The 24,648-nt window shown below is 43.0% G+C and overlaps 1 protein-coding gene across 1 annotated transcript in view; it reads left to right on the forward strand.

Moving 5' to 3' along the window:
• LOC310796845 (netrin-G1-like) overlaps positions 1-24,648 on the forward strand; it is a gene marked incomplete at both ends in the record, with an annotated part of 69,709 nt that overhangs the window by 42,005 nt on the left and 3,056 nt on the right. Inside the window, 3 exons of the mRNA XM_083659074.1 lie at positions 9,665-9,837; positions 20,335-20,361; positions 21,418-21,462. Of these exons, the coding sequence (XP_083515200.1) occupies positions 9,665-9,837; positions 20,335-20,361; positions 21,418-21,462 (245 nt within the window). The remainder of the gene's footprint in view (positions 1-9,664; positions 9,838-20,334; positions 20,362-21,417; positions 21,463-24,648) is intronic.

The following is a 24,648-nucleotide window of genomic DNA, read 5'->3' on the forward strand; positions in this document are numbered from 1 at the left end:
AACAACTCCATCGTATCACCCTCCCTAACAGCCAAGAACCTCTGAGTCATACTTGACAATCAACTATCCTTCTCCCCTTTCATTGCTGCCACCGCACGTTCCTGCCGCTTTGCCCTCTACAATATCAGAAAAATCCGCCCATTTCTCACCATAGAAGCATCATAACTCCTGGTTCAATCCCTTGTCATTTCCCGCCTTGACTACTGTAACGTTCTGCTTGCCGGTCTCCCTGCCTCCACTATCCAACCACTTCAACTCATTAAAAATGCTGCAGCCCGTCTGGTTTTCAAACAAAACAAATTTTCCCATGTCACCCCCCTCCTCCGCGATCTACATTGGCTTCCCATCCTGGCTCGCATTAAATTCAAGACCCTGGTTTTAGCCTACAAAGCAGTCCATCAAACAGCCCCCCATATTTACAGCCACTGGTCAGTTTCCAAACCTCCCACCGCTCCCTCCACCCCTCCACTAGTGCAGGACGTCTCACCCCTCCCTCCCTGCACGGCCCTACAGGTCGCGCTCGATCGAGACTTTTTTCAGATCTCGCCCCGACATGGTGGAATGAGCTCCCCCCTGCAGCTAGAACGGCCACATCTTTGCCCATATTTAAAAGAAAACTAAAAACTCATCTATTCACCATCCATTTTCCTATCTCTCCCTCTGCTGTTCATACACTGTAATAATCTGCACTCTTGATCATTTTTTATCTATGCATATTTTTATCATGATCACATATTGTCTGTTTTAATCTATTTCCATTATTCTGCTATGTTTTATTGTGTGATGTAGCTTCAGCACACCCAAGCCCCGCTCTGGAGCCGCCCATAGTGTGTGTGGGTGTGTATGCGTCTGGCTCTGAGCATGTGTGCGCGCGCACACACACACACACACGTGCCGGCGCGCGTGTGCGTGCATCCATGCATCTATGCATGTTTATCCCCCATTGGAGTCATGCAGTGGCATGGTGCATGTTTTTTCCTGCAATTCTGAAAACAGATTTTCAGTCTTACTTTCAGCCATCATACTGTAGGAGGTGAGTGTTTGCAATAAGCAACACACACACACACATGCCCGTAGGCGTGCGCACGCACGCACGCACGCACACACACACACACACACATACAGTACACAGGCACACGGACACACACACGGCCACCCTCTGATTTCCATATTAATATGTGTCCTCCCATTGCCGATGCCTTGACTGCTTCCTCCTTGTCTCAGTGGCTTACAGCATCTGAATGAGGAGGCCCTCCACCAGGAAGGCTGAGGTGGGATGAGAGGGGGTAGACATTACCATACTGTATGCCTACATCAATGCACACCCTCAATAATAGGTGCTGTCATTGAAACAAATCACAGGCTTCTAGTGGTGCCGGCCCAAGCCACGCAGATTCAAATTTCATTTCGCCTCGGCAGAAAATTGAAGCTGGGGGAATTAACTTGTGATCCATTCCTAATATTTCTCCAGCAATTTGGGAAGCCCTGGCGGGGCTACTTTATATTTCGAGGGGAGACGCAAACAATTTGCTTGAGATGTATTACATTACGCCCCGGACCACTGACAAAATTGGCCACAGCACAGAGCAACAAAAACAAGCCCTAATCGGACTCTTCAATTTCACGGTGACACAACCTACTGTAATGAGGTGTCTCTCTGACAAGTGTCCTCGCCAAAAAGTTCAATGCCATCGCAAATGTAAAAAGAGTCAATATCGAGTGGCGCAGTCAAACTCATTATGTCGGCTGAATGTCCCTTGTTCCTGTTCAAATCACTGTTGTTGACACATACAGGAGATAATAGTGTCCTCTTCTAAAGGCAACATGGATGCATCAACTCTGGCTTGTGCATTATGCTAGTACAGTATGTGCTTTAAAGACCTTGAACATACCTCGGGAATGTGCTTGGAATGCTGAAAAGATGCGACATGATGTTCATTGGGATATTACACACATGCAGTGGACATCTCCCCCCGCACACACCCCGACATCTTTGGGCCATTTGACTTCTGTGTCCTTAATGAAATGCTTTAATACTAGTGCTCAGCTTTACGGAGTTGTCACACAAGGACAGTCACAGGAATTGTTGCTATGGACCTCATGATTCACACGTCGTTTTCATCATAACACTATGTCGAGCTAGCTACTGGAAACTGCAAACTGCATTGCTGGAGGCTGCACAAAATGTCTCACATCATGCGCTGAAATGAATTGCTTATTTTCGAAGCTTCACAAAACATCAAAGCATGGCTCGGTCAATTATTTGGTTGGCAATTATTATGTTTCATTCTCTTTCTAACCAAGAAGAAGAGTTCTCTTTCAAAACACTAAACGTACATTTCTTATGTAAATAAATAAATAAGGCAACGGTGCACATATGGTGCACCACAGATGATGATGATAGGAGGGCCGAGGGGGGGCAACAGCCAAGTCACGATGCCACCTTGTTTTGACCTGTAATTTTAGCCCCTCCCTTGGACCAATCAGTGTGATTCTAGAAAGTGACAGAGCACAGTGGTGTGATGCATTATTCCTCCAAGTTTTCTCCAAATCCCATCAGTAATGTCTGAGATATTGAGTGTGACGGATAGATGAACTCGTAAACAAACAAAGAAACAGACAAACACTCCTCCAAAATCCTCCCTGCAATTTCATCATGAGGGGCAAAAAAAGTTATTACCTGAAGATCATCATTCCATATCTAATTTAGTCAGTATCCAATCTATAAAAGTATTATCTTTTTTTTTTTTTTTTACTCAAGAAGTCCCCAGACTTAGACTTGTTTCCACTACTAGTAAAAAATGATGACAACATGACCAAACTTCGAGGGTGTTTTTAATGAAATTCTCCCCCCGTTCCGCTGCCTCTGTAGTTCACACACATCACTGAAGTCCTTCCTCTCATGTAAAAGTCATCAAACAGCCTCTCCTTCCCTGAAAGGTGCTGTGGGGTCATTCTGGTTCGTCCAGGTCGACATTGATCTAAAACTTCAGCAAGGCCAAAGTTTCTCTCGGCAGGCTTCATATATCTCCACATCTGTCAAAACCATCAGTGGTCGGGATATGAGAGGCTCTCCAAGTGTCTCGCAGAGGAAGGTTTTTCAGGAACTCTCAGTATGCATTTATACAGCAGGGAGCTGGTCCTGAATGTGGACATCTTTGTCCTCAGCGGAGGGAATGGGTGATGATTAGGTATGTTGCTGAGGGACAGTTTGTCCAGCTATCCAAATGAAAGCCCTTTACATTCCAAAATTCTGGATGTCCATTTCATAAAATGTTCCCAAAAAGTATAGTTGGGTTTATCCTTGTAAATGTTAGTAATTTGTAGGTATTACTATAGCTAAAAGCTAAAATGAGTTGTAGTTTCATGTCAACAATCATTTTGTAGGAGTTGTCACTTTTATTTTGAAATGGAGAATTCGGGGGGGGGGGGTTGCTCAATGTAAACCTATATCTGTACACTTTCCGTGCAAATATGCCAACATCGATGGCTCGTAGAATATGGATGGTCGAGGCGATATCATGTTCCAGTTCAAATTAATTCCATTACGTTCTTAATCTGCCCTGTAGACTGCTAGCATCATTTAGCCTTGTATAGGGCACAGTCTCTCACTGATCAAACATTTATTTTGCTTGACATTGAGTTCACTGTAATGTATATACTGTGCATTTGCCTGAGAGGTAATACAACAACATTATAGTTGTCTCAGTCTGCTCAGTATTTCACAGATTACCTCAGGGACATGTGCTGCTACAACATTGAGAAAGATTACTGCACTTTGGCAAATATGTCCTTATTTATTTAATACAGGGTAATAGGTGTATTCACTGTAAATGTGGCCGGGGCAAGCGGCATTAATTTCCAATAACTCACCTCAAGGTAAGCTGATACTTTATTAAATCACCTAAATGAGCCAGTGGCTACGTGCTTTTCTCTGCAGGACTGTATTTGGACTCACAGTGAGTAACTTCACTAGCTTGCTCATCAAAGGCACTCATCATGAATAGTTTGTGCATTCTCAAACTTCCCAGCAATTTTAAAGTTCAACTTTGAAAAATAAGTAAATGAAAGTTGGCAGAACCGGTGTGTTTAGGTGCTGTGTAATTATCCAGCCCGTTTACTCTTGGGTTCTTATTTACAGTAACAAGCCATGCGTTGCTCTCTTGGAGGCGAGCCTGTCTTGACTCGGGGATGCTAGGAGCTGTCAGGGGGGAAGGAAAGCTGTGTTGGACATAGTGAGCCTGTCAACACGGTGCGAGGCAGCCAGGAGAAGCCAAGGTTAGGCAGCAGCCAGAGGAGAAGACACGGGGTGCTGCTGCTGTCTACTCCACAATGTCAACGTAAACTAGCCCTTCACCTCCCCGAACTCCTCCGCCGCTTCATTTGAAATGGCTTTGGTTCATTGTTACATTTAGCATAATTATTCACAGGGCAAAACGGAGTGTATTCGAATCAGAATTAGAGTCTGTGTCACATTATTCACCAAGTACAATAAATCCAGATACTGTCTCCCTTTTATAACACCTAACATGTCTCTACTTAAACATCAATACAACCCTGTGTGATGTTAATTTTCTCTCTGATACACAAACAGGCCTACAGAGGCAGCAAACTTCAGTTGCTGCTCCCAGCTCAAAGGCCTTTCGACTGCCGTACCAGAGAACTGAACTTTGTTACACCATAAGGGACATTGCTTTTAGAGAAACTAATGATATCCATACTGGGTAACCCTTTATTTTACAGGTCCCTAACAACGTATGAACTATTTGTAATTCGACATGAACACCAATGTAATTACACAATAATTACAGATAATTATACAATAACGTTTATGTAGTTACATCATGGTACCAGACCTGTAAAATGGAGTGAGTCTATTCAACTGTAGTTCATATTAGGGATGTCACGATACTAGAATTTCTGCTTCGATACCAATACCCAGGGTAATATCGATACTCGATACCATTTTTGATAGGGGGGGGGGGGGGGGGGGGTGACAACACATCAAGAGGCATAAAAATAAAGGAAGAGATAGACTGACAGACACACATAATCTAGGCCCGATAAAACTTTGCACTTACACAGAAGCAACAGATACCCACCAATGATAGGAAGGGGAAAATCTGTGCTTGATTTTTGATGAAGAAAGATTTGAATGAGAAAGCACTGATGGTATCCATACTGTTGCAAATGAGTATTGTATCCATTTCAAATTTTTTGTATTGATACTTATTGATACTATCGATATTTTTGACAACCCTAGTTCATATGTAGTGACATGGTACCGGACCTGTAAAATGGAGTGAGTCTATTCAACTGTAGTTCATATGTAGTTACATGGTACTGGACCTGTAAATTGAAGTGAATCTATTCAACTGTAGTTCATTACTGTGTAATTACATTGGTGTTCATGTCTAATTACAAATAGTTCATATGTTGTTAGGGACCTGTCAAATAAAGGGGTTACCCTATACGGTATATTAAGAGCATGAATTGGGTTAAGTTTAAGTATATTAAGTGAGTAGTTACTTCAGAGTGTCCAATAGCATACAGTAACATTTTACTCTTACCTATGAAGAAGAGGAAGTGAGTGACTGTGAGGGGAAGGACAGAGGGGCCTCCACGATGCTTTTGCTCCTGAGGGGGAGGGGCACTTGTTTGTGTAATAATGGATAACACCAATTGTGAGCAGGCTGAGCACAGGATAAAAGGTCGTGACGACTTTATGAAATGTGCCTTAGTGTGTAATGGTGCCGGTCCAAAAGGTGGGCCGTACAGGGAGAGAAGAACTCTCTGATTTCAATATGACAATGCCAGCGGCAAAAGCATGGCATCCCAGCGTTCCCCTGTGTCCGTATCCTCCACTCCATCAGCGTGCCGCCCGCACAGGTTGGGCCTGATGATCCAGATTTGGATGGTTTTTAATTAAGTGGAAGGTCAAATCTCATTGCTCTTGACTTCAGGGAGCTGCTGCTGTCTGCATGGCAGAGGAGCTACAGCCAGTCATTAATTTTAGCGAGCAGGTAGTTTAATTGATTAAAAAGTTAAGGACTAGGGGGAATGTGTGGTGAGGAGCGCACTAGCATTTGCTTTCTGTGAAATCCAGGCAGGTCTTCACTCGCATCCTCTATAGCAGAGAATACGTGAAGACACAGCACTTAACCTGAGGAACGGTGGTGATTATTATAATTTTTTTGTCTAGTCTTTTATGTGTTGTTTTCAGCTTGAATACCACTGAAATTGCAGGATCTGCTCTCATTAAATGTTTTTAAAGCAATGGTTAAGGGTATAGGGAGGATGGTGAAAGTTGTAATTGTTTTTCCGCATAGTTTAATTTGCTTTTGATTCAACACTCAATGTTTGTGGGTCATGTATATATCACCTGTAACTTGTATAAATTTGTGCTGCTTTTCTTGGCCAGGTCCCTCTTGAAAAAGAGATTCTTAATCTCCTGGATAAATAAAGGTGAAATAAATAAATAAAACCAGCTTAACTGCAGTGCTGTGATTAGCCTTTTCTAAAGTTTACACGCTCATTAAGGTCTGAGTGAGATTCATGACCCAAGTTGGGCCATGAATGAAGCCCATTAAAAGCCCTATTGTATCATTTAAAGGGGGGGGGGGGCTGCAGTACAGGCTATCCCTGTACTATCCCTTGTGCTATTTTAGGCCAGCACATATTGTATGATGAAATTTGGATTGGATGTTAGGAAAGGAGAGTGGGCTTGTTGCTATCAGGTGAGCATCTTTCTAATTTATATCATGAAATGATGTATAGTATCATTGTTGTTATCAGTATAATATTATATAGTATTAGAGACTATTATATAATATAATATAATATACGGTATATTATATTATAATTTTATTTAATTGAATAACATTAAAGGAACACTCCGCCCATTTTCAACCAGCTTTGTATCATTAGAACATCAGTAGTATATCAGAAAACTGTAAACGGTTTTGAAGTCTGTCATTTAATTTGACAGTTATTGAGTGTTAAAGTGTGGACCAGTGACATCACTGGTCCACATTTTAACACACTAACTCAAATTAATAACCAGAGACTGTATTTCATTTGTTTTGGACCTGTGAACACACTCGGAAGCTGTGGCAAGGTATATGTCGTTTCATTTTGGACTCTATATATGACACATTTGTGCTTCACTTGAAGGATGTGTTGTTTGGGTTTACAAATTACAAGAGAGATTTAGATAATGAATTCTTTCTTTGTAATCTCATCATATTACTGGCAAAGTTTTATATCCATAAATGTAAGGTGTTGAAAATGAAACCCTCTTTTTTCACGTTTAAGAAAGAAGCAGAGTCCTACATCAGAACATTAGCTACCTCATGCAATAGTAAAGCTGTGAAAACCTTGAATTTATGCTCCAATTTTGGCATTTTGCTTTAACTGTAATTTATATGTATACTGCACTTTTTTGTTCTTTTTGTAATTGCAATGTTTTTTCTGTAATCCCTGGCGTTGTATATTTGTTTGTTTGTTATTCTTTGTCATTGTATCACTATTGTTGTCAATAAAAAAAAAAAAAAAAACTCAAATTAATAACTCATTAACTCAAATCAACTCTCAATAACTGTCAAACTAGATGAATGATGAATAGTTTGACAGTTATTGAGAGTTGATTTGAGTTAATGAGTTATTAATTTGAGTTAGTGTGTTAAAATGTGGACCAGTGATGTCACTGGTCCACATTTTAACACTCAATAACTGTCAAATTAAATGACAGACTTCAAAACCGTTTACAGTTTTCTGATATACTACTGATGTTCTAATGATACAAAGCTGATTGAAAATGGGCGGAGTGTGCCTTTAAGTACACCTCCAGAAAATAAGCATTTTTGTTTCTTTTTTGAAAAACATAGCCTATTTCTTGCAGACGATAGGTGTTTTTGTCAGACAGAAGCCGTATGCTAATGAAACCTTCTTTACAGGCTATACCTGGCCGGCTACTGATGTGATGCATGTCCCTTGTTTCCAGCAGTTATCTATCATTAATGTGAGATGTCACAGGAAGGCCAGGAAGTCAATTAGAATGGATGTATTTCTGACTGGTACTGTCATTTCTCTGGCTCATGTTCACTGGGGATGTTGGCAACAGATCCTTAACCTCGTAGGTCTCAAATGGGAAAGATCTTCCCTCGGAAGCACTTTGTAAAAACAAACATAGGCATGATATGAAACCCTGAGCCGCCCAAACCCCCGGGGGAGAGGTAGTGTGTCAGATCTACTTGATAGTCTCTCCCCCCCGACTGTTTCTGTATCGCCTCCCCCCACTGCGAAGAAGCTAAGGTCACCAGCTGTAACCTTTTACCTCCTTGGGAATAAAATCAAATACTGAGAATTATATTTGGAATACATATGGAATATGAAACTGCTATATCTCATGTGACAACAAACAGCCTATACAGTTTCTGATAGAGCTCTTCACTGAGAGTAAACACTCCCTTCAGTAAAGTGAAATAGGTTATGCCCCCCCAACATACAAAGCACTCTCTGTCCGTCCAGAGATTTGAACCTTTACAAATGTGACCCCCGTCCCCCCAGAACACAGTTGAGCCCCCCACTGATATGCCCACCCAATCAAATGTCACTTTACAGCAACAGCAGCTTGACTACCCTCGTTACATTAAAGTATTATCGCTGCTACTTCTACCAGAACTTTCTCCTCCATTAGATTACTCTTGTTAATTAACTACATTGCACACTGCTTGGACTGTAATTTAGTATTTAATGCCTATTTAACTTGGACTGTAAATTCACATTTAATGTCGACTTAACACTCCTATTTGTGTATATGTTGTATATACAGTATTGTATATATTGTATATATTGGACTGCACTTGCAATGTTGTGATTTTGTCTTTTACATATTTGTCCTATTTTCCATTTATCTCTAAATATTGATACTGCATACTGACACTAAGACAAATTCCTCGTATGTAATCTTGCATATTGTGGCAAAAAAAGTGATTCTGATTCTGATTCTGATTCAAACTGTTACCAAACTTTTATTTGACCACAAGCCAGGAGAGCGCAGCATGCTTGCGTCATGTGGTCAAAAGGGGTAGGGTTTGTTTGAGTGTGGAAAGCCGCCAGCCCCGCCCCCTCTCCTCTCTCCTGTCACGAGCATCTGTCAGGTCTGCCACACTTCTCTGTCTAATAAACCGTAAGGGGCTTCCTGCCTGCAGGCTCCCCCGCCACATATCTCTCACTAACTTTGAAGAGGGAAGAGGGAAGACAGAGAGAGATTTCTGAGGCTGTCTGGCTCCTCTTCAAACTATCAACTCTATCAGATCCCTGTTTTGTGCTTAATTAGTGAACCGTACAGAGCGCCTTTCATTTAGCTCTCGGAGTGGCAAAAGTGACCTCATTCGCTTCGCTGTTCTCTCCACGGGGCCAGCGACAAATGAGGGCTTGTTTATGTTTTAAAGGAGAGCATAATGAAGCTTTGTGGAGGAACGATCCAAGTCAGATAACCCTGCAGGATTTCACTTTACCCCTGTCACAAAATGTGAAAGGCACAAATAAACGCCACACAGCAAGGGCAGACTTTGTGCATTCCCCTAAGATATTGATTGAGTTGGGTTCATGCTGATGCCCATTCACGTCCCCTGCTTTTGTTGTTGTGGTTCTGTCTCAGGTGCAAGTGCAACCTGCACGCCAACAGCTGTGTGTTTGACAAGGGGAAGCTGGGCTGCGAGTGTGAGCACAACACCACAGGACCAGACTGCGGCCGCTGTAAGAGGCACTACCATGGGAGGGCCTGGAGCGTGGGCTCCTACCTCCCCATCCCCAAAGGAACAGCAAATATATGTAAGTATCTAAACACCTGAAACAATAGATGCATGCTGGGGTGCAGCTAACAGTGAACCCGCCAAGCCACTGGTAGCAATACAATGTTATTAATTACTACTATTTTAGTCTGTTTACAGCAGAGATAGCATATTTGTAAATATTATAATATATATAATATATTATTATTATATAGTAACTAGCCTGTAGGGAGTAAAAGTAAAAAGTTGTCAGAAAAATAAATACTCAGTAAAGATATCTGAAAATCCTACTCAAGTACAGTAACAAAGTATTTGTACTATACACAAACACACACAGAGAATTAAAGGGAAAAAAATCTCTTGTTCCGGCTGTCTGATGTCTTTAGTCTTCTATGACTATTCTATGCAGCATTTTGAGGCTGTCATCCATGCCTTTGTCACCACCCGGCTGGACTACTGTAACGCACTTTATGTTGGGGTTAGTGGATCTTCCGTGGCTCGCCTCCAGCTTGTACAGAACGCCGCTGCGCGTCTTTTAACTGGCACACGGAAGCACGAGCACATTTCCCCCATTTTAGCATCACTCCACTGGCTGCCCGTGCATTTTAGAATTAATTTTAAAGTTCTTTTATTTGCTTTTAAAGCCCTAAACGGCCTCGCCCCCCCCTACCTCTCTGAGCTGCTGCACGTTCATGCACCTTCCCGCTCCCTCAGGTCAGCTGACCAGCTGCTCCTGGCAGTGCCTAAAACCAGGCGTAAACTCAGAGGGGATCGCGCTTTCTCTGCAGTGGCTCCGAAACTGTGGAATGCCCTACCGCTGCAGATTAGGCAGGCCTCCTCACTGTCCCACTTTAAAGGCCTCCTCAAAACGCACTTTTACTCCTTGGCCTTCGCTGCCATGTAGGATGCTGATTTTATGACCCATGAGTTGCTTTTATATTTTGTCTTTGTTTTTGTTTTGTTTTTTATGCATTTTATTGACTTTGCTTTTATATATTTTACGCAATGTCTTTTATTATGTTTTATTCATTTTATTCATTTTAGTATTTTTGATTCATTTTATTTCATTTTATTCATTTTACTCATTTTTTTCTTTTTATTCTTTTTATTCATTTTATCATTTTATTGATTTGATCTGATTTAATTGATTTATTGTTTTTAGCTGATTGCTCTTCAGTACCCTGTACAGCACTTTGGTCCTCCTCTGGTTGTTTTAAAGCGCTTTATAAATAAAGTTGGATTGGATTGGATTGGATGACAGACTATCTTGGGTTGTGGACTGTTAGTCAGGACAAAAGAAAACATTTGAGGATGTCATCTTGGGCTTTGGGGGGGGAAATTATCACAATTTGTCATAATTTGGTGACATTTTATAGATCAAACGATTAATCGATTAGTCTAAAATAATCAACAGATGAATCGATAATGAAAATAATCGTTAGGTACAGCCCTACTCAGCATTGGTAACGTGTCCCACATTGTCCCACACAAACATACTCTTTGTCCCATATTTGGTTTGCTGGCGTCTGGTCACCCTACTTAATTCCTCCATGTACAGTACCTGTATGTTGTCTTTTGTGATGACTTTGCACCACTGGTCGGCCGGGGTGTATAGCATTCCTTCAGTATTAAATCACTGCGAAAAGCAAACCCATCAATACCTTCTGGTGGAGTTGAGCATTCCTACCCTGTCTCCATGACAAGCTGAACTAATGCTGCCTCTTCACTTGGTCTCTCTGAAGCAGAAGGTGCTCTTTTGCATGATCCCCATTCTAATCTTGGAGGGGAGTTGAGTCACATTGATCAAATCCCATGCCTGAGGCAGGGGGCTCATTGCCTCAATAAATCTAATACAGCCACTCAGGGATGGGGTGGTGGACGACAGGCTCGGCCAGATGGTGGAAGGCTCGCCCTCTGGTCCTCCACTCACTGATTCAGCCCTCAAGTCAGAGCCTCTCCTGACAGCAGTCTACTGGGATGGACAGCAGCAGCCTGGTTCAAACCCTCCTGAATGTCATCTCACATTCTCGATCGTTTGGTCGAGGCTTTCCCCCCACTATTGTTTTGCACAATTATGGGAACGGACGCTCCTGCGTCATGTGCATGTGATACTGGCCCCGCCCGGTCACGCGCCCCCTGCTTAATCTATAAAGCAGGTGCGAAGATTGGCTGATCTCCACCGTAGTCAGGGTGCCGTGTGTGTGTGTGTGTGTGGCAATCTGTGTGATGTGATTTTGGGGAAGAGAAGGATGTGTGTGTATGATTCTGAGGAAAGAAGGGTGTGTGTTGTCATCCTGGTTGCTATGGAAATAGTGTTGTTTGTTTATCACAGAGATTGGTGTACTGGACTGCACTGTCTCATCACGGGTGTCTTAGAGAGGCTTCCCATAATTGTTGAAAACAATAGTCGAGAGAAAGCCTTCGACAAATGATAGAAAACAAACATGCGGTTACATGGTAACTGCGGTTTTCTGAGTGGAGGCTTTGTCATCCTGGTTGCTATGGAAATAGTGTTGTTTGTTTATCACAGAGATTGGTGTACTGGACTGCACCGTCTCATCACCGGTGTCTTAAAGAGGCTTCCCATAATTGTTGAAAACAATAGTCGAGAGAAAGCCTCGACAGAATTGATAGAAAACAAACATGTGGTTACATGGTAACTTAGGTTTTCTGAGTGGAGAGGCTTTCTCTCCAGCTTAAGGCCGCTCGGAGACACGGTAGTTGATCAAAGCTATCAATGGATTCACGCCTTCGCACCTGCCTTATAGATTAAGCAGGGGGGTGTGACCGGGCGTGGCCAGAGTGTCTTAAAGAGTATCCACATACACCTGACAGGAGCGTCCATTCCCATAATTGTTGAAAACAATAGTGCAGAGAAAGACTCTCCACTCAGAAAACTACGGTTACCATGTAACCACATGTTCTGTTTTGCTCTATGTATTAGTCTGGACTCCAAGCCGTCCACAGTAATTTCAGTGGGTGGGAGTACTTGCCTTCACAGACAACTCCTTGAGCCAATCAGCATCACCAAATCCAGTCCTTCCGCCAATCAGCGTCGGATCCAGTCAAATCCAAATCCACTTGGAAAAACAAAATGAAAAAAAAAAACAATGCGAAAACGTATTTTCCGCCAAGAAACTCCGCTGGTACATACTCCTGTTCTTGTTTAATTGTTATCTATTTCTGCAATAACTCGCCCTGTTCAGAGACACATCCGGGGACTTGCAGGGCGACTTGAGCGCTCAGAGCAGTCAATCTGTAGCATAGCATGGTAAACACCGCTGATCTTTATCTGAATTTGCGATTATCGACGATGCATTTGAATTTGATGGCCGCCAGTATTTATTTGAGCTGGAATAACGTCATATGGATTAAAAACTGAGGAGCAGGGTGGAACAGGAGCTGCTATCTCTAATGTGACGGACAGCAAACACAGCAGGCTGAGCACGCTGCACAAAGGTAAATAGATCATTCATTTTCTCATTGTCTCTATGATATAATAAGGATATGAGCCACTGTGTGTCAGAAAATAAGCTATACAGGACGTAAATAAACGCATTACACATGCCCCGTATTCCTCGTTTCCAGGTCGCATCTCAAAGCATATTATCATTTCATCGTTGTATATCAAACCAAACTTATCAGGGTGAGTTAAAAATCATAATAAAAAGCTGGAAATAAGGTCCAGGTTGTAAAAAAACTGAATTCTCCTTTAACGTTACTGCTTGTTGCTTTGGGAGCCGCAGAGCCATAGGAGCAGCATTACTGTTTTGCCAGCGCCGTCTCTGATTGGCCAAGTTAGGACGTCAACTACGAGGCAGGTCCCTGATTGGCCCATGGACTTTGTAATTTCTGAAGACGCCCGCCACGGGCTGGAGGCCAGACAGATCCGCAGAATGAAACAAATGTGCGTTCACGTAATCTGGATGGTTTCCCAGGCTATAGGACAGCAGTGTTTCAGAGGCTCCGTTTGATTGTCTGAATTGAATTCCTGGACACAGGGCTCTGATTGGATGTGTACAGAGATGTGATATTGCTATTGACCCACTGATTTTGTGTGAGTAAATGTGCGCACTAACAATGCTTCCTGTTCCTGCGTCCTCTCCGGGTTACACTATTTGTTGATGGATGGGAGGATGTATGCAGTCTCTTGTATGCATTTTTATGAGTTTGTGTGTGTGTGTGTGTGTGTGTGTGTGTGTGTGTGTGTGTGTGTGTGTGTGTGTGTGTGTGTGTGTGCGTGCATGCGTGCGTGTGCATGCGCGTGCGTGTTTGTTTGCGGGAATGTTTGTGAACTCTTAGGAGTTATTGCTGGATTTCCCTGTGCACCTCTCATGTGATATGAGTCACCCTGCAGTGTGGTGCTCATTGTCAGATTGACAGGCCGTTATTACAAAATCCAACACTTGGCCGCATCTGCACTGAACTGATGAAACCAAGGTCTAGCCATATCAAAAGCAATATTAGCACTTGTTTGGCAGTGGCATAAAATGCAATAACGTTGCATAAAGCAATGACATAACAATATTGCCCCCCCAGGTGTTGAGTGAACACACTTTTGTCTTGAATTATCTTTATTTCTTTCATAAGTGAAGCCCGGCCCCATAACATGCCTTTATCCATAATGTGAAGCTCATATTTCCTATGAGGATATTAAACATACAGCCCTCGTATCAAGACAAATATGCTGAACGTGCAAAATGTAATTATGGTTTAATAGCTTTCATCTGTCATCAAGTCTTCCTCTTTAATCATCAGATTCATTTATCTCACAGGTAGGGACAGGACATGGTCTATTACATATTCAGATCCTGCATATGCAGATATATGGGGGTATGTGACCCTCCATCTAATAAGTCAAAGCCAAAAATGGAACCCTGTGTTGCTAGGGGCCATAGCTGTCAGCAGTCGAGCCCGGGTGAGAGCGATTCCATACCAAATCTAAAGTTTCCCCGGAAGAAAAAGGGGGAAGAAATCTGTGTAAGTTACCTGAAAAGCAGAAGAAAAATCACTTCTAGAATTATGTTGACAGTCCACTTTGCAGGGCGTCAAGTCATCTCGTGTTGCAGAGCAGGTTTCCAGGTTAAGAAGGGGTTGGGGCTGAGAATTTGATAGGACTGGGGAATGTTCGGGCTTGAAAGGGCAATACAGTTTGCCCTCCATTTCTTAGGCAGCAAAACTATTGGTTTAGGAATTGTTCCTTTGTGGCAAATGCCCCTTACAGAGGGCTTAAACACTGTTTGTTCCTTAGCTGCAGCAGTAGTGTCCACTTACCTTACAGAGGGCTTAAACACTGTTTGTTCCCTTAGCTGCAGCAGTAGTGTCCACTTGCCTTACAGAGGGCTTAAACACTGTTTGTTCCCTTAGCTGCAGCAGTAGTGTGCACTTGCCTTACATAGGGCTTAAACACTGTTTGTTCCCTTAGCTGCAGCAGTAGTGTGCACTTGCCTTACATAGGGCTTAAACACTGTTTGTTCCCTTAGCTGCAGCAGTGTGCACTTGCCTTACAGAGGGCTTAAACACTGTTTGTTCCCTTAGCCGCAGCAGTAGTGTGCACTTGCCTTACAGAGGGCTTAAACACTGTTTGTTCCCTTAGCTGCAGCAGTAGTGTGCACTTGCCTTACAGAGGGCTTAAACACTGTTTGTTCCTTAGCTGCAGCAGTAGTGTGCACTTGCCTTACATAGGGCTTAAACACTGTTTGTTCCTTAGCTGCAGCAGTAGTGTGCACTTGCCTTACATAGGGCTTAAACACTGTTTGTTCCCTTAGCTGCAGCAGTAGTGTGCACTTGCCTTACAGAGGGCTTAAACACTGTTTGTTCCCTTAGCTGCAGCAGTAGTGTGCACTTGCCTTACATAGGGCTTAAACACTGTTTGTTCCCTTAGCTGCAGCAGTAGTGTGCACTTGCCTTACAGAGGGCTTAAACACTGTTTGTTCCCTTAGCTGCAGCAGTAGTGTGCACTTGCCTTACATAGAGCTTAAACACTGTTTGTTCCTTAGCTGCAGCAGTAGTGTGCACTTGCCTTACATAGGGCTTAAACACTGTTTGTTCCCTTAGCTGCAGCAGTAGTGTGCACTTGCCTTACATAGGGCTTAAACACTGTTTGTTCCCTTAGCTGCAGCAGTAGTGTGCACTTGCCTTACATAGGGCTTAAACACTGTTTGTTCCCTTAGCTGCAGCAGTAGTGTGCACTTGCCTTACAGAGGGCTTAAACACTGTTTGTTCCCTTAGCTACAGCAGTAGTGTGCACTTGCCTTACATAGGGCTTAAACACTGTTTGTTCCCTTAGCTGCAGCAGTAGTGTGCACTTGCCTTACATAGGGCTTAAACACTGTTTGTTCCCTTAGCTGCAGCAGTAGTGTGCACTTGCCTTACATAGGGCTTAACACTGTTTGTTCCCTTAGCTGCAGCAGTAGTGTGCACTTGCCTTACAGAGGGCTTAACACTGTTTGTTCCCTTCGCTGCAGCAGTAGTGTCCACTTGCCTTACAGAGCACTTAAACACTGTTTGTTCCTTAGCTGCAGCAGTAGTGTGCACTTGCCTTACATAGGGCTTAAACACTGTTTGTTCCTTAGCTGCAGCAGTAGTGTGCACTTGCCTTACATAGGGCTTAAACACTGTTTGTTCCCTTAGCTACAGCAGTAGTGTGCACTTGCCTTACAGAGGGCTTAAACACTGTTTGTTCCCTTAGCTGCAGCAGTAGTGTGCACTTGCCTTACAGAGGGCTTAAACACTGTTTGTTCCCTTAGCTACAGCAGTAGTGTGCACTTGCCTTACATAGGGCTTAAACACTGTTTGTTCCCTTAGCTGCAGCAGTAGTGTGCACTTGCCTTACATAGGGCTTAAACACTGTTTGTTCCCTTAGCTGCAGCAGTAGTGTGCACTTGCCTTACATAGGGCTTAACACTGTTTGTTCCCTTAGCTGCAGCAGTAGTGTGCACTTGCCTTACAGAGGGCTTAACACTGTTTGTTCCCTTCGCTGCAGCAGTAGTGTCCACTTGCCTTACAGAGCACTTAAACACTGTTTGTTCCTTAGCTGCAGCAGTAGTGTGCACTTGCCTTACATTGGGCTTAAACACTGTTTGTTCCTTAGCTGCAGCAGTAGTGTGCACTTGCCTTACATAGGGCTTAAACGCTATTTGTTCCTTAGCTGCAGCAGTAGTGTGCACTTGCCTTGCAGAGGGCTTAAACACTGTTTGTTCCCTTAGCTGCAGCAGTAGTGTGCACTTGCCTTACAGAGGGCTTAAACACTGTTTGTTCCTTAGCTGCAGTAGTGTGCACTTGCCTTACATAGGGCTTAAACACTGTTTGTTCCTTAGCTGCAGTAGTGTGCACTTGCTTTACAGAGGGCTTAAACGCTATTTGTTCCTTAGCTGCAGCAGTAGTGTCCACTTGCCTTACAGACGGCTTAAACACTGTTTGTTCCTTAGCTGCAGTAGTGTGCACTTGCCTTACATAGGGCTTAAACGCTATTTGTTCCCTTAGCTGCAGCAGTAGTGTGCACTTGCCTTACATAGGGCTTAAACGCTATTTGTTCCCTTAGCTGCAGCAGTAGTGTGCACTTGCCTTACATAGGGCTTAAACGCTATTTGTTCCTTAGCTGCAGCAGTAGTGTCCACTTGCCTTACAGAGGGCTTAAACACTGTTTGTTCCTTAGCTGCAGCAGTAGTGTGCACTTGCCTTACATAGGGCTTAAACACTGTTTGTTCCTTAGCTGCATTAGTGTGCACTTGCCTTACATAGGGCTTAAACGCTATTTGTTCCCTTAGCTGCAGCAGTAGTGTGCACTTGCCTTACATTGGGCTTAAACACTGTTTGTTCCCTTAGCTGCAGCAGTAGTGTGCACTTGCCTTACATAGGGCTTAAACACTATTTGTTCCCTTCGCTGCAGCAGTAGTGTGCACTTGCCTTACAGAGGGCTTAAACACTGTTTGTTCCCTTAGCTGCAGCAGTAGTGTCCACTTGCCTTACATAGGGCTTAAACACTGTTTGTTCCCTTAGCTGCAGCAGTGTGCACTTGCCTTACAGAGGGCTTAAACACTGTTTGTTCCCTTAGCTGCAGCAGTAGTGTGCACTTGCCTTACAGAGGGCTTAAACACTGTTTGTTCCCTTAGCTACAGCAGTAGTGTGCACTTGCCTTACATAGGGCTTAAACACTGTTTGTTCCCTTAGCTGCAGCAGTAGTGTGCACTTGCCTTACATAGGGCTTAAACACTGTTTGTTCCCTTAGCTGCAGCAGTAGTGTGCACTTGCCTTACATAGGGCTTAACACTGTTTGTTCCCTTAGCTGCAGCAGTAGTGTGCACTTGCCTTACAGAGGGCTTAACACTGTTTGTTCCCTTCGCTGCAGCAGTAGTGTCCACTTGCCTTACAGAGGGCTTAAACACTGTTTGTTCCTTTCGCTGCAGCAGTAGTGTCCACTTGCCTTACAGAGCACTTAAACACTGTTTGTTCCTTAGCTGCAGCAGTAGTGTGCACTTGCCTTACAGAGGGCTTAACACTGTTTGTTCCCTTCGCTGCAGCAGTAGTGTCCACTTGCCTTACAGAGGGCTTAACACTGTTTGTTCCCTTCGCTGCAGCAGTAGTGTCCACTTGCCTTACAGAGCACTTAAACACTGTTTGTTCCTTAGCTGCAGCAGTAGTGTGCACTTGCCTTACATAGGGCTTAAACACTGTTTGTTCCTTAGCTGCAGCAGTAGTGTGCACTTGCCTTACATAGGGCTTAAACACTGTTTGTTCCTTAGCTGCAGCAGTAGTGTGCACTTGCCTTACAGAGGGCTTAAACACTGTTTGTTCCTTAGCTGCAGTAGTGTGCACTTGCCTTACATAGGGCTTAAACGCTATTTGTTCCTTAGCTGCAGCAGTAGTGTGCACTTGCCTTGCAGAGGGCTTAAACACTGTTTGTTCCCTTAGCTGCAGCAGTAGTGTGCACTTGCCTTACAGAGGGCTTAAACACTGTTTGTTCCTTAGCTGCAGCAGTAGTGTGCACTTGCCTTACAGAGGGCTTAAACACTGTTTGTTCCCTTAGCTGCAGCAGTAGTGTGCACTTGCCTTACAGAGGGCTTAAACACTGTTTGTTCCCTTAGCTGCAGCAGTAGTGTGCACTTGCCTTGCAGAGGGCTTAAACACTGTTTGTTCCCTTAGCTGCAGCAGTAGTGTGCACTTGCCTTACAGAGGGCTTAAACACTGTTTGTTCCTTAGCTGCAGTAGTGTGCACTTGCCTTACATAGGGCTTAAACACTGTTTGTTCCTTAGCTGCAGTAGTGTGCACTTGCTTTACAGAGGGCTTAAACGCTATTTGTTCCTTAGCTGCAGCAGTAGTGTCCACTTGCCTTACAGACGGCTTAAACACTGTTTGTTCCTTAGCTGCAGTAGTGTGCACTTGCCTTACATAGGGCTTAAACGCTATTTGTTCCCTTAGCTGCAGCAGTAGTGTGCACTTGCCTTACATAGGGCTTAAACGCTATTTGTTCCCTTAGCTGCAGCAGTAGTGTGCACTTGCCTTACATAGGGCTTAAACGCTATTTGTTCCTTAGCTGCAGCAGTAGTGTCCACTTGCCTTACAGACGGCTTAAACACTGTTTGTTCCTTAGCTGCATTAGTGTGCACTTGCCTTACATAGGGCTTAAACGCTATTTGTTCCCTTAGCTGCAGCAGTAGTGTGCACTTGCCTTACATTGGGCTTAAACACTGTTTGTTCCCTTAGCTGCAGCAGTAGTGTGCACTTGCCTTACATAGGGCTTAAACACTATTTGTTCCCTTCGCTGCAGCAGTAGTGTGCACTTGCCTTACAGAGGGCTTAAACACTGTTTGTTCCCTTAGCTGCAGCAGTAGTGTGCATTTGCCCACACACTGTGACTCCCCCAAACTGGTGATCCGATGATGCACAGGGAGCAAACAGAGTGAACCCCCTAGTGAACTAGTGGATGAGGGGAGATTGTGAACAGGATCAGAAATTGTAGGGCAGGAACCATCGGCTGATGACAATAAGGCGAGAGGTGGATCCACAGCCAGTTATTATATATAATCTTTGTATTACAGTTATTTCAGACATAGGCACTTCCAGTTCTCAGATGGCGCCTGGGTCCATGGTTTCTTTTGGTTTATTCAGGTGCCAGACGAGTGATTGACCAATAGCACGAGTGCTAGATATTTTAGACGATCACAGGGATTTTTTTTCCTTCTTTCTTTTCAAACATGAAGCCATTGTCATTGAAAGCCTAAAGCTGGGATGAAAACACTGATGATGAGAGAAGAAACTTAAAGTAGCTCAAGCTTTGATTCTGTTGACATTTTGTCAGCCCCTAACCTGTCATTATCATCAGAGGAAGGCGGGTGTTGGGCCACGCCGCGGTCACCGAAGCCACGGCTACAGCAGCTGCTAATCAGTGGACATGCTGGTCAGCTGGTGCTGATGGAGACTTATTGGATCAGTGTTGTTGCCTTGGAATTATTCAAGGCGAGCAGCAAAAAAGGGGTAGAAGATGAAGTGAAGTCCCTGCTTTAATGCTGTGTTGTCTGTGTGCTCTCTTCACAGGTATTCCCAGTAGTCATGGACCAGTGCGTAAGTTCATCAAGCTTTTCAAATTGGTTGTTGTTTTTTGTTTTTGTTTTTCTCTTTTGGTAATGGCATAATATACTCATCTGATTGATGGTATTGGTCTTGCTGTGAAACATACCACTGTGCATTACCATTACTGTTCATCAATATGTGTTCCACACTGCACTCTGAACGAGGCATTTAATCTACCATTTTGTCATAATTTTATTAAAGCAAGTGAAAAAATTGGTAGTGAGATAACTTTATTATTTACTTATTTTAAATACAAATTAGCCTGTTTCAAGAACTAAAATAAATAAATAAATAGAATGTGGAGTGTTGCAAGACAGTGGCACATCTACAGTATCGTGTTTCTATTTATCTTCACTATCTATTTTTGCTTCCATCTTCTAGAAAACACCTGAATCAAGTGAAGCAGCATCGGAAACAAGTGGAACTATATCATCCGATTGATTTTGTTTTAAGAAAAATACGATTTTAAGACTGAATACCAGATTAAATGTCTTGCTAGAATGGACTTTTTTTTTGCAGTGCATGACAAATAGGAGTTTTACTGTACATTGTTGGGCCAGTGTATCTGTTGGCACACGCACTATCGTGGATGATGTATCCCTTCCACACCAGAATAGTTGACACAGAGAGATATTTGCCCTAAGCCAGAGAAAAGAAAACCATTTTTTGTGAAGACGTCATGGTGCCCACCATGCATGTTAGACAGATGATATACCCTATGCATGTTGATGCCTGAAGGTGACTCCTCACACTTGTAGCAAAAGCGACGAGCGATATGGACATTTTTCTGCCTTTGTCTTGTGAAAAATACACTCATCCGTGCTGCATGCAGAGTCCTGTAGGTGACATGAGCTCATTTAGTGCTGACACACGTGGCGGATTTCACATCTTAATATCTAAAGCAAATCGACCCAGATGGCATTAAGATTATAGGGACAAACAAGAGAATATATGTATGCTGTCCCCGTGCATTAAATTAATCACAGCATGAACTATATGACGACCCAATCTAATTTATGATCTTTCCTTCTTTTTTTTTTTACACAGATCGAGCAAATGCTTCATCTCTTGGTGTTGCAAATCGTAACCAAGGTAGGCTTTATAGGCTTTGTGACTTCAAATGTCAGCATGGTAAATAACACTGCAACGAAAATTACATACATTAATTTGGCAACTTAGATTGGCAATTTTGAAAAAATAAAAAGTGTCACGTACAATATGTCAATAGTAAGGTGCAGTGGGGGTATTTTTCAAAGCCCGTGGCCTGTGTACCTTCATTCCCCATGCTCACCAACACACGCTGGCCCTTACAAGACGGACCTTTGTTGTATGAATACTGGAGGGAATGGACCACATGCCTCATGATCACCTCCTCCACACCCCGCTAGCCTCTTTGATCATGCCCTTGTTTTAATTACCCAGAATGCTCTCTGGGGGTGCACCCTTGCTGCCATGTTCACAGGAGAAGGGGGGGGGGGAGGGAAGGGGAGAAGGAGAGGGAAGGAGAGAAGAGGCTCCAGGGGGGTTTATGTAGATTGATCTCCAGCTATCTCCAGCTAATCCTCAGGCCCAGATATCTTGTGTAGTGAGTGTTGAGTCACGTCGGCTCCGCTGCTCTCACAGCCAGAAGAGACAAATTAAAAACGGACTTTTAGGATTTCCAGGATCAAGGGAGGGTGTGAGGGAATCTGCCCCGCCTCCTTCCCTCTCCTCTCCCTGCAGAGCTGGGGACGTGACGCACCTATGAAAATATTCCCATGTTTGCTGCAGTCACAGGTGGAAAGTAACCAGTTACAGCTATTCGAGTTATGTACTTGAGCGAATTACACAAATAATACTGAATATTAGTAATATGTACTTGTAGGCCTAGGTACCTCTACTTAAATTATGTTAATAAACCACTCTATTTTCAATAATACCAATTATTGATCAAACACAACAGTGATTCAAGGGCTGCAAGTAACTTTTTTTTTTTTTTTTTGACAATAAGTAATCAATTAATTAATAATTAAAAAATAAAATAATAACAAATGCCCATCACAACTTACCAGAGCCTTAAGTGATTCTTAAAATAGCGTCTTCTAAAATGGATTATTTTAATTCATTTTCTGTCAATCGACTAATCATTTAATCGACTAGTCTTTCCAGCATTAGATTCGGTGCTGTTGAAATGCTGTTTTGTTGAGAATAAACAGAAGAAGGACTGGGCAGTTAGCATGAGCAGCTATAGCCACCATGGCTGAACAGACAAAGAAAAGAGCTGTAGCCACCTACACAAACTCAAACTCCAGGACAAGGACAAGGACGTCACATGGAGACACTGTTTGATTGACAGGTGATTTCTGGGAAGAGCAGCGCAAATGATCGCTTGCCAGGAAAGACGATGCAAAAAAAATAAAAAAATCTGAATCTTGCCGATTGCCACTTTAAGACGTAATAATTAATAATGATTAATGGGTGATTATTTTAACGACTTCTACTTAGTTGAGTCAGTTTAATTTATCGTTAGAGTCATGATTTTACCTCCCATATTAAATAGGCTACTTTTGAGCTGATCAGAAACCATCCACAAAACTTGCTTGGCTGTTAATAGACCACCAAAATCAACTATCCATTCTTTTTGAAGCAAGCATTTAGCAATATGCACAAATCATATTGACTCAAAATGACCTTTTTTGTGTGAACTAAAGTGACAGCATTTCAACTTGAGTAAGATATTTGAAGCTTGTTTCACCTCTGGATACAGAACTGTATCACTGCCGCTGCCAAGTGCTACTATGTAGCTAACAGTTTGTATTGAACTTATGAGTGCTACTACATGTATGTAGCTAACAGTTTGTATTGAACTTACAGTATGAGTGCTACGATGTAGCTAACAGTTTGTATTGAACTTAAGAGGCTGCTGTCGTGACTAATGGGCTTCATGCTAATGTGATAACAGGATGCATGGCTGAACTTGGGTTTCAACTCAGCCTGACATCACGGCAAAAGATATTGATCACATGTAATTGAAGCAACAGTATTCTGTCTCACAGCATATAATTAGCGGATCCTGTATCTGAAAACTGTCTCCACTTATAGTAAATTGCATTGGTGAGATCTATAATAATTAAGGCTTTTTAAATATATTAAATTATTATGTATTAATTGTGATGATTTTTAATGGTTTCGTGTAATTGTATGGTGGTACAGTTTCTCCTTTGTGAGAAAAAAAAAGATAAAAGAAAAGGGATTATTGATCGTCATGGGTCTCTCTCTCTCTCTCTCTCTCTCTCTCTCTCTCTCTCTCTCTCTCTCTCTCCCTCTCTTTCTACCACCCCCCCCCCCCCCCCCATCCCCCTAATAGCCCCCTCACATTCCATAGTGGTACCATGACTGTAACGAAACTCACTGATTCCTGTATTATCGGATCAGTTGATATGAAATGTTATATTTATGGAGTTGGCTGTCCAATACATTTGAGTTCTAGCACATAAGCTCGAGATCTTCCACAAAAGTGTAGTGATAGGGGCTACAGTCCAGGGCATTGATTTGTAACTTTCATCCTGATATCCTGCTGTGAGATGCCATATCTCCGAAATGACAGTCGCAGAGTATCTGAGGACATCAGTTCACAGAGACCACAGGATTAGAGAACTACATGGACATGTTTAGGACATCAACTTGTCAAAAGCCACAACAGAAGGGAGTATATGTTTAGTGCAGCTGAAGATCCCCTGCCTAGTTCGAGCCCCTGTGTTACCTTTGGCTTGGTCGGGCGTCCATACAGGCACAATTGGCCATGTATGCGGGTGGGAAGCCGGATTAAGGGTATTAAGTGTACGTCCTGGTCGCTCCACTAGTGCCTCCTCTGGTCGGTCGGGCTGCTTGTTTGGGGGGAGGGGAACTGGGGGGAATAGTGTTATCCTTCCCCACGCTATGTCCTGCTGGTGTGTGTGTGGGGGTCTCAGAATTTTTTGGATTTAAAAAACAATAACGTATGTTTACCTTTATTTGTTCTCATTATTGTAGTAGAAGATGTGCATTAATTGACATAATTATATTGGCAGTCTATTTGAGGTAAGGTGTGCTGTGCTGTGCTGATATAGACAAGACCAGACAATAAGGCATTTCACTTGGATCACAGGCATTTCAATCACGCAAATAGCAATATGAAATTTAATCCAATTCTGTGTCCTTCCAATCTGCCACATCTGTGCTGTTTTGAATTTTCTGCAACACCATGGCCCAAGAATGGATCTGTCAGAGCAGTTACCCCACTAAAGCGTAACACATCTG

The sequence above is a fragment of the Poromitra crassiceps genome, assembly GCF_964638095.1.
Source record: "Poromitra crassiceps genome assembly, chromosome: 23".
Taxonomy (NCBI): Eukaryota; Metazoa; Chordata; class Actinopteri; order Beryciformes; family Melamphaidae; genus Poromitra; species Poromitra crassiceps.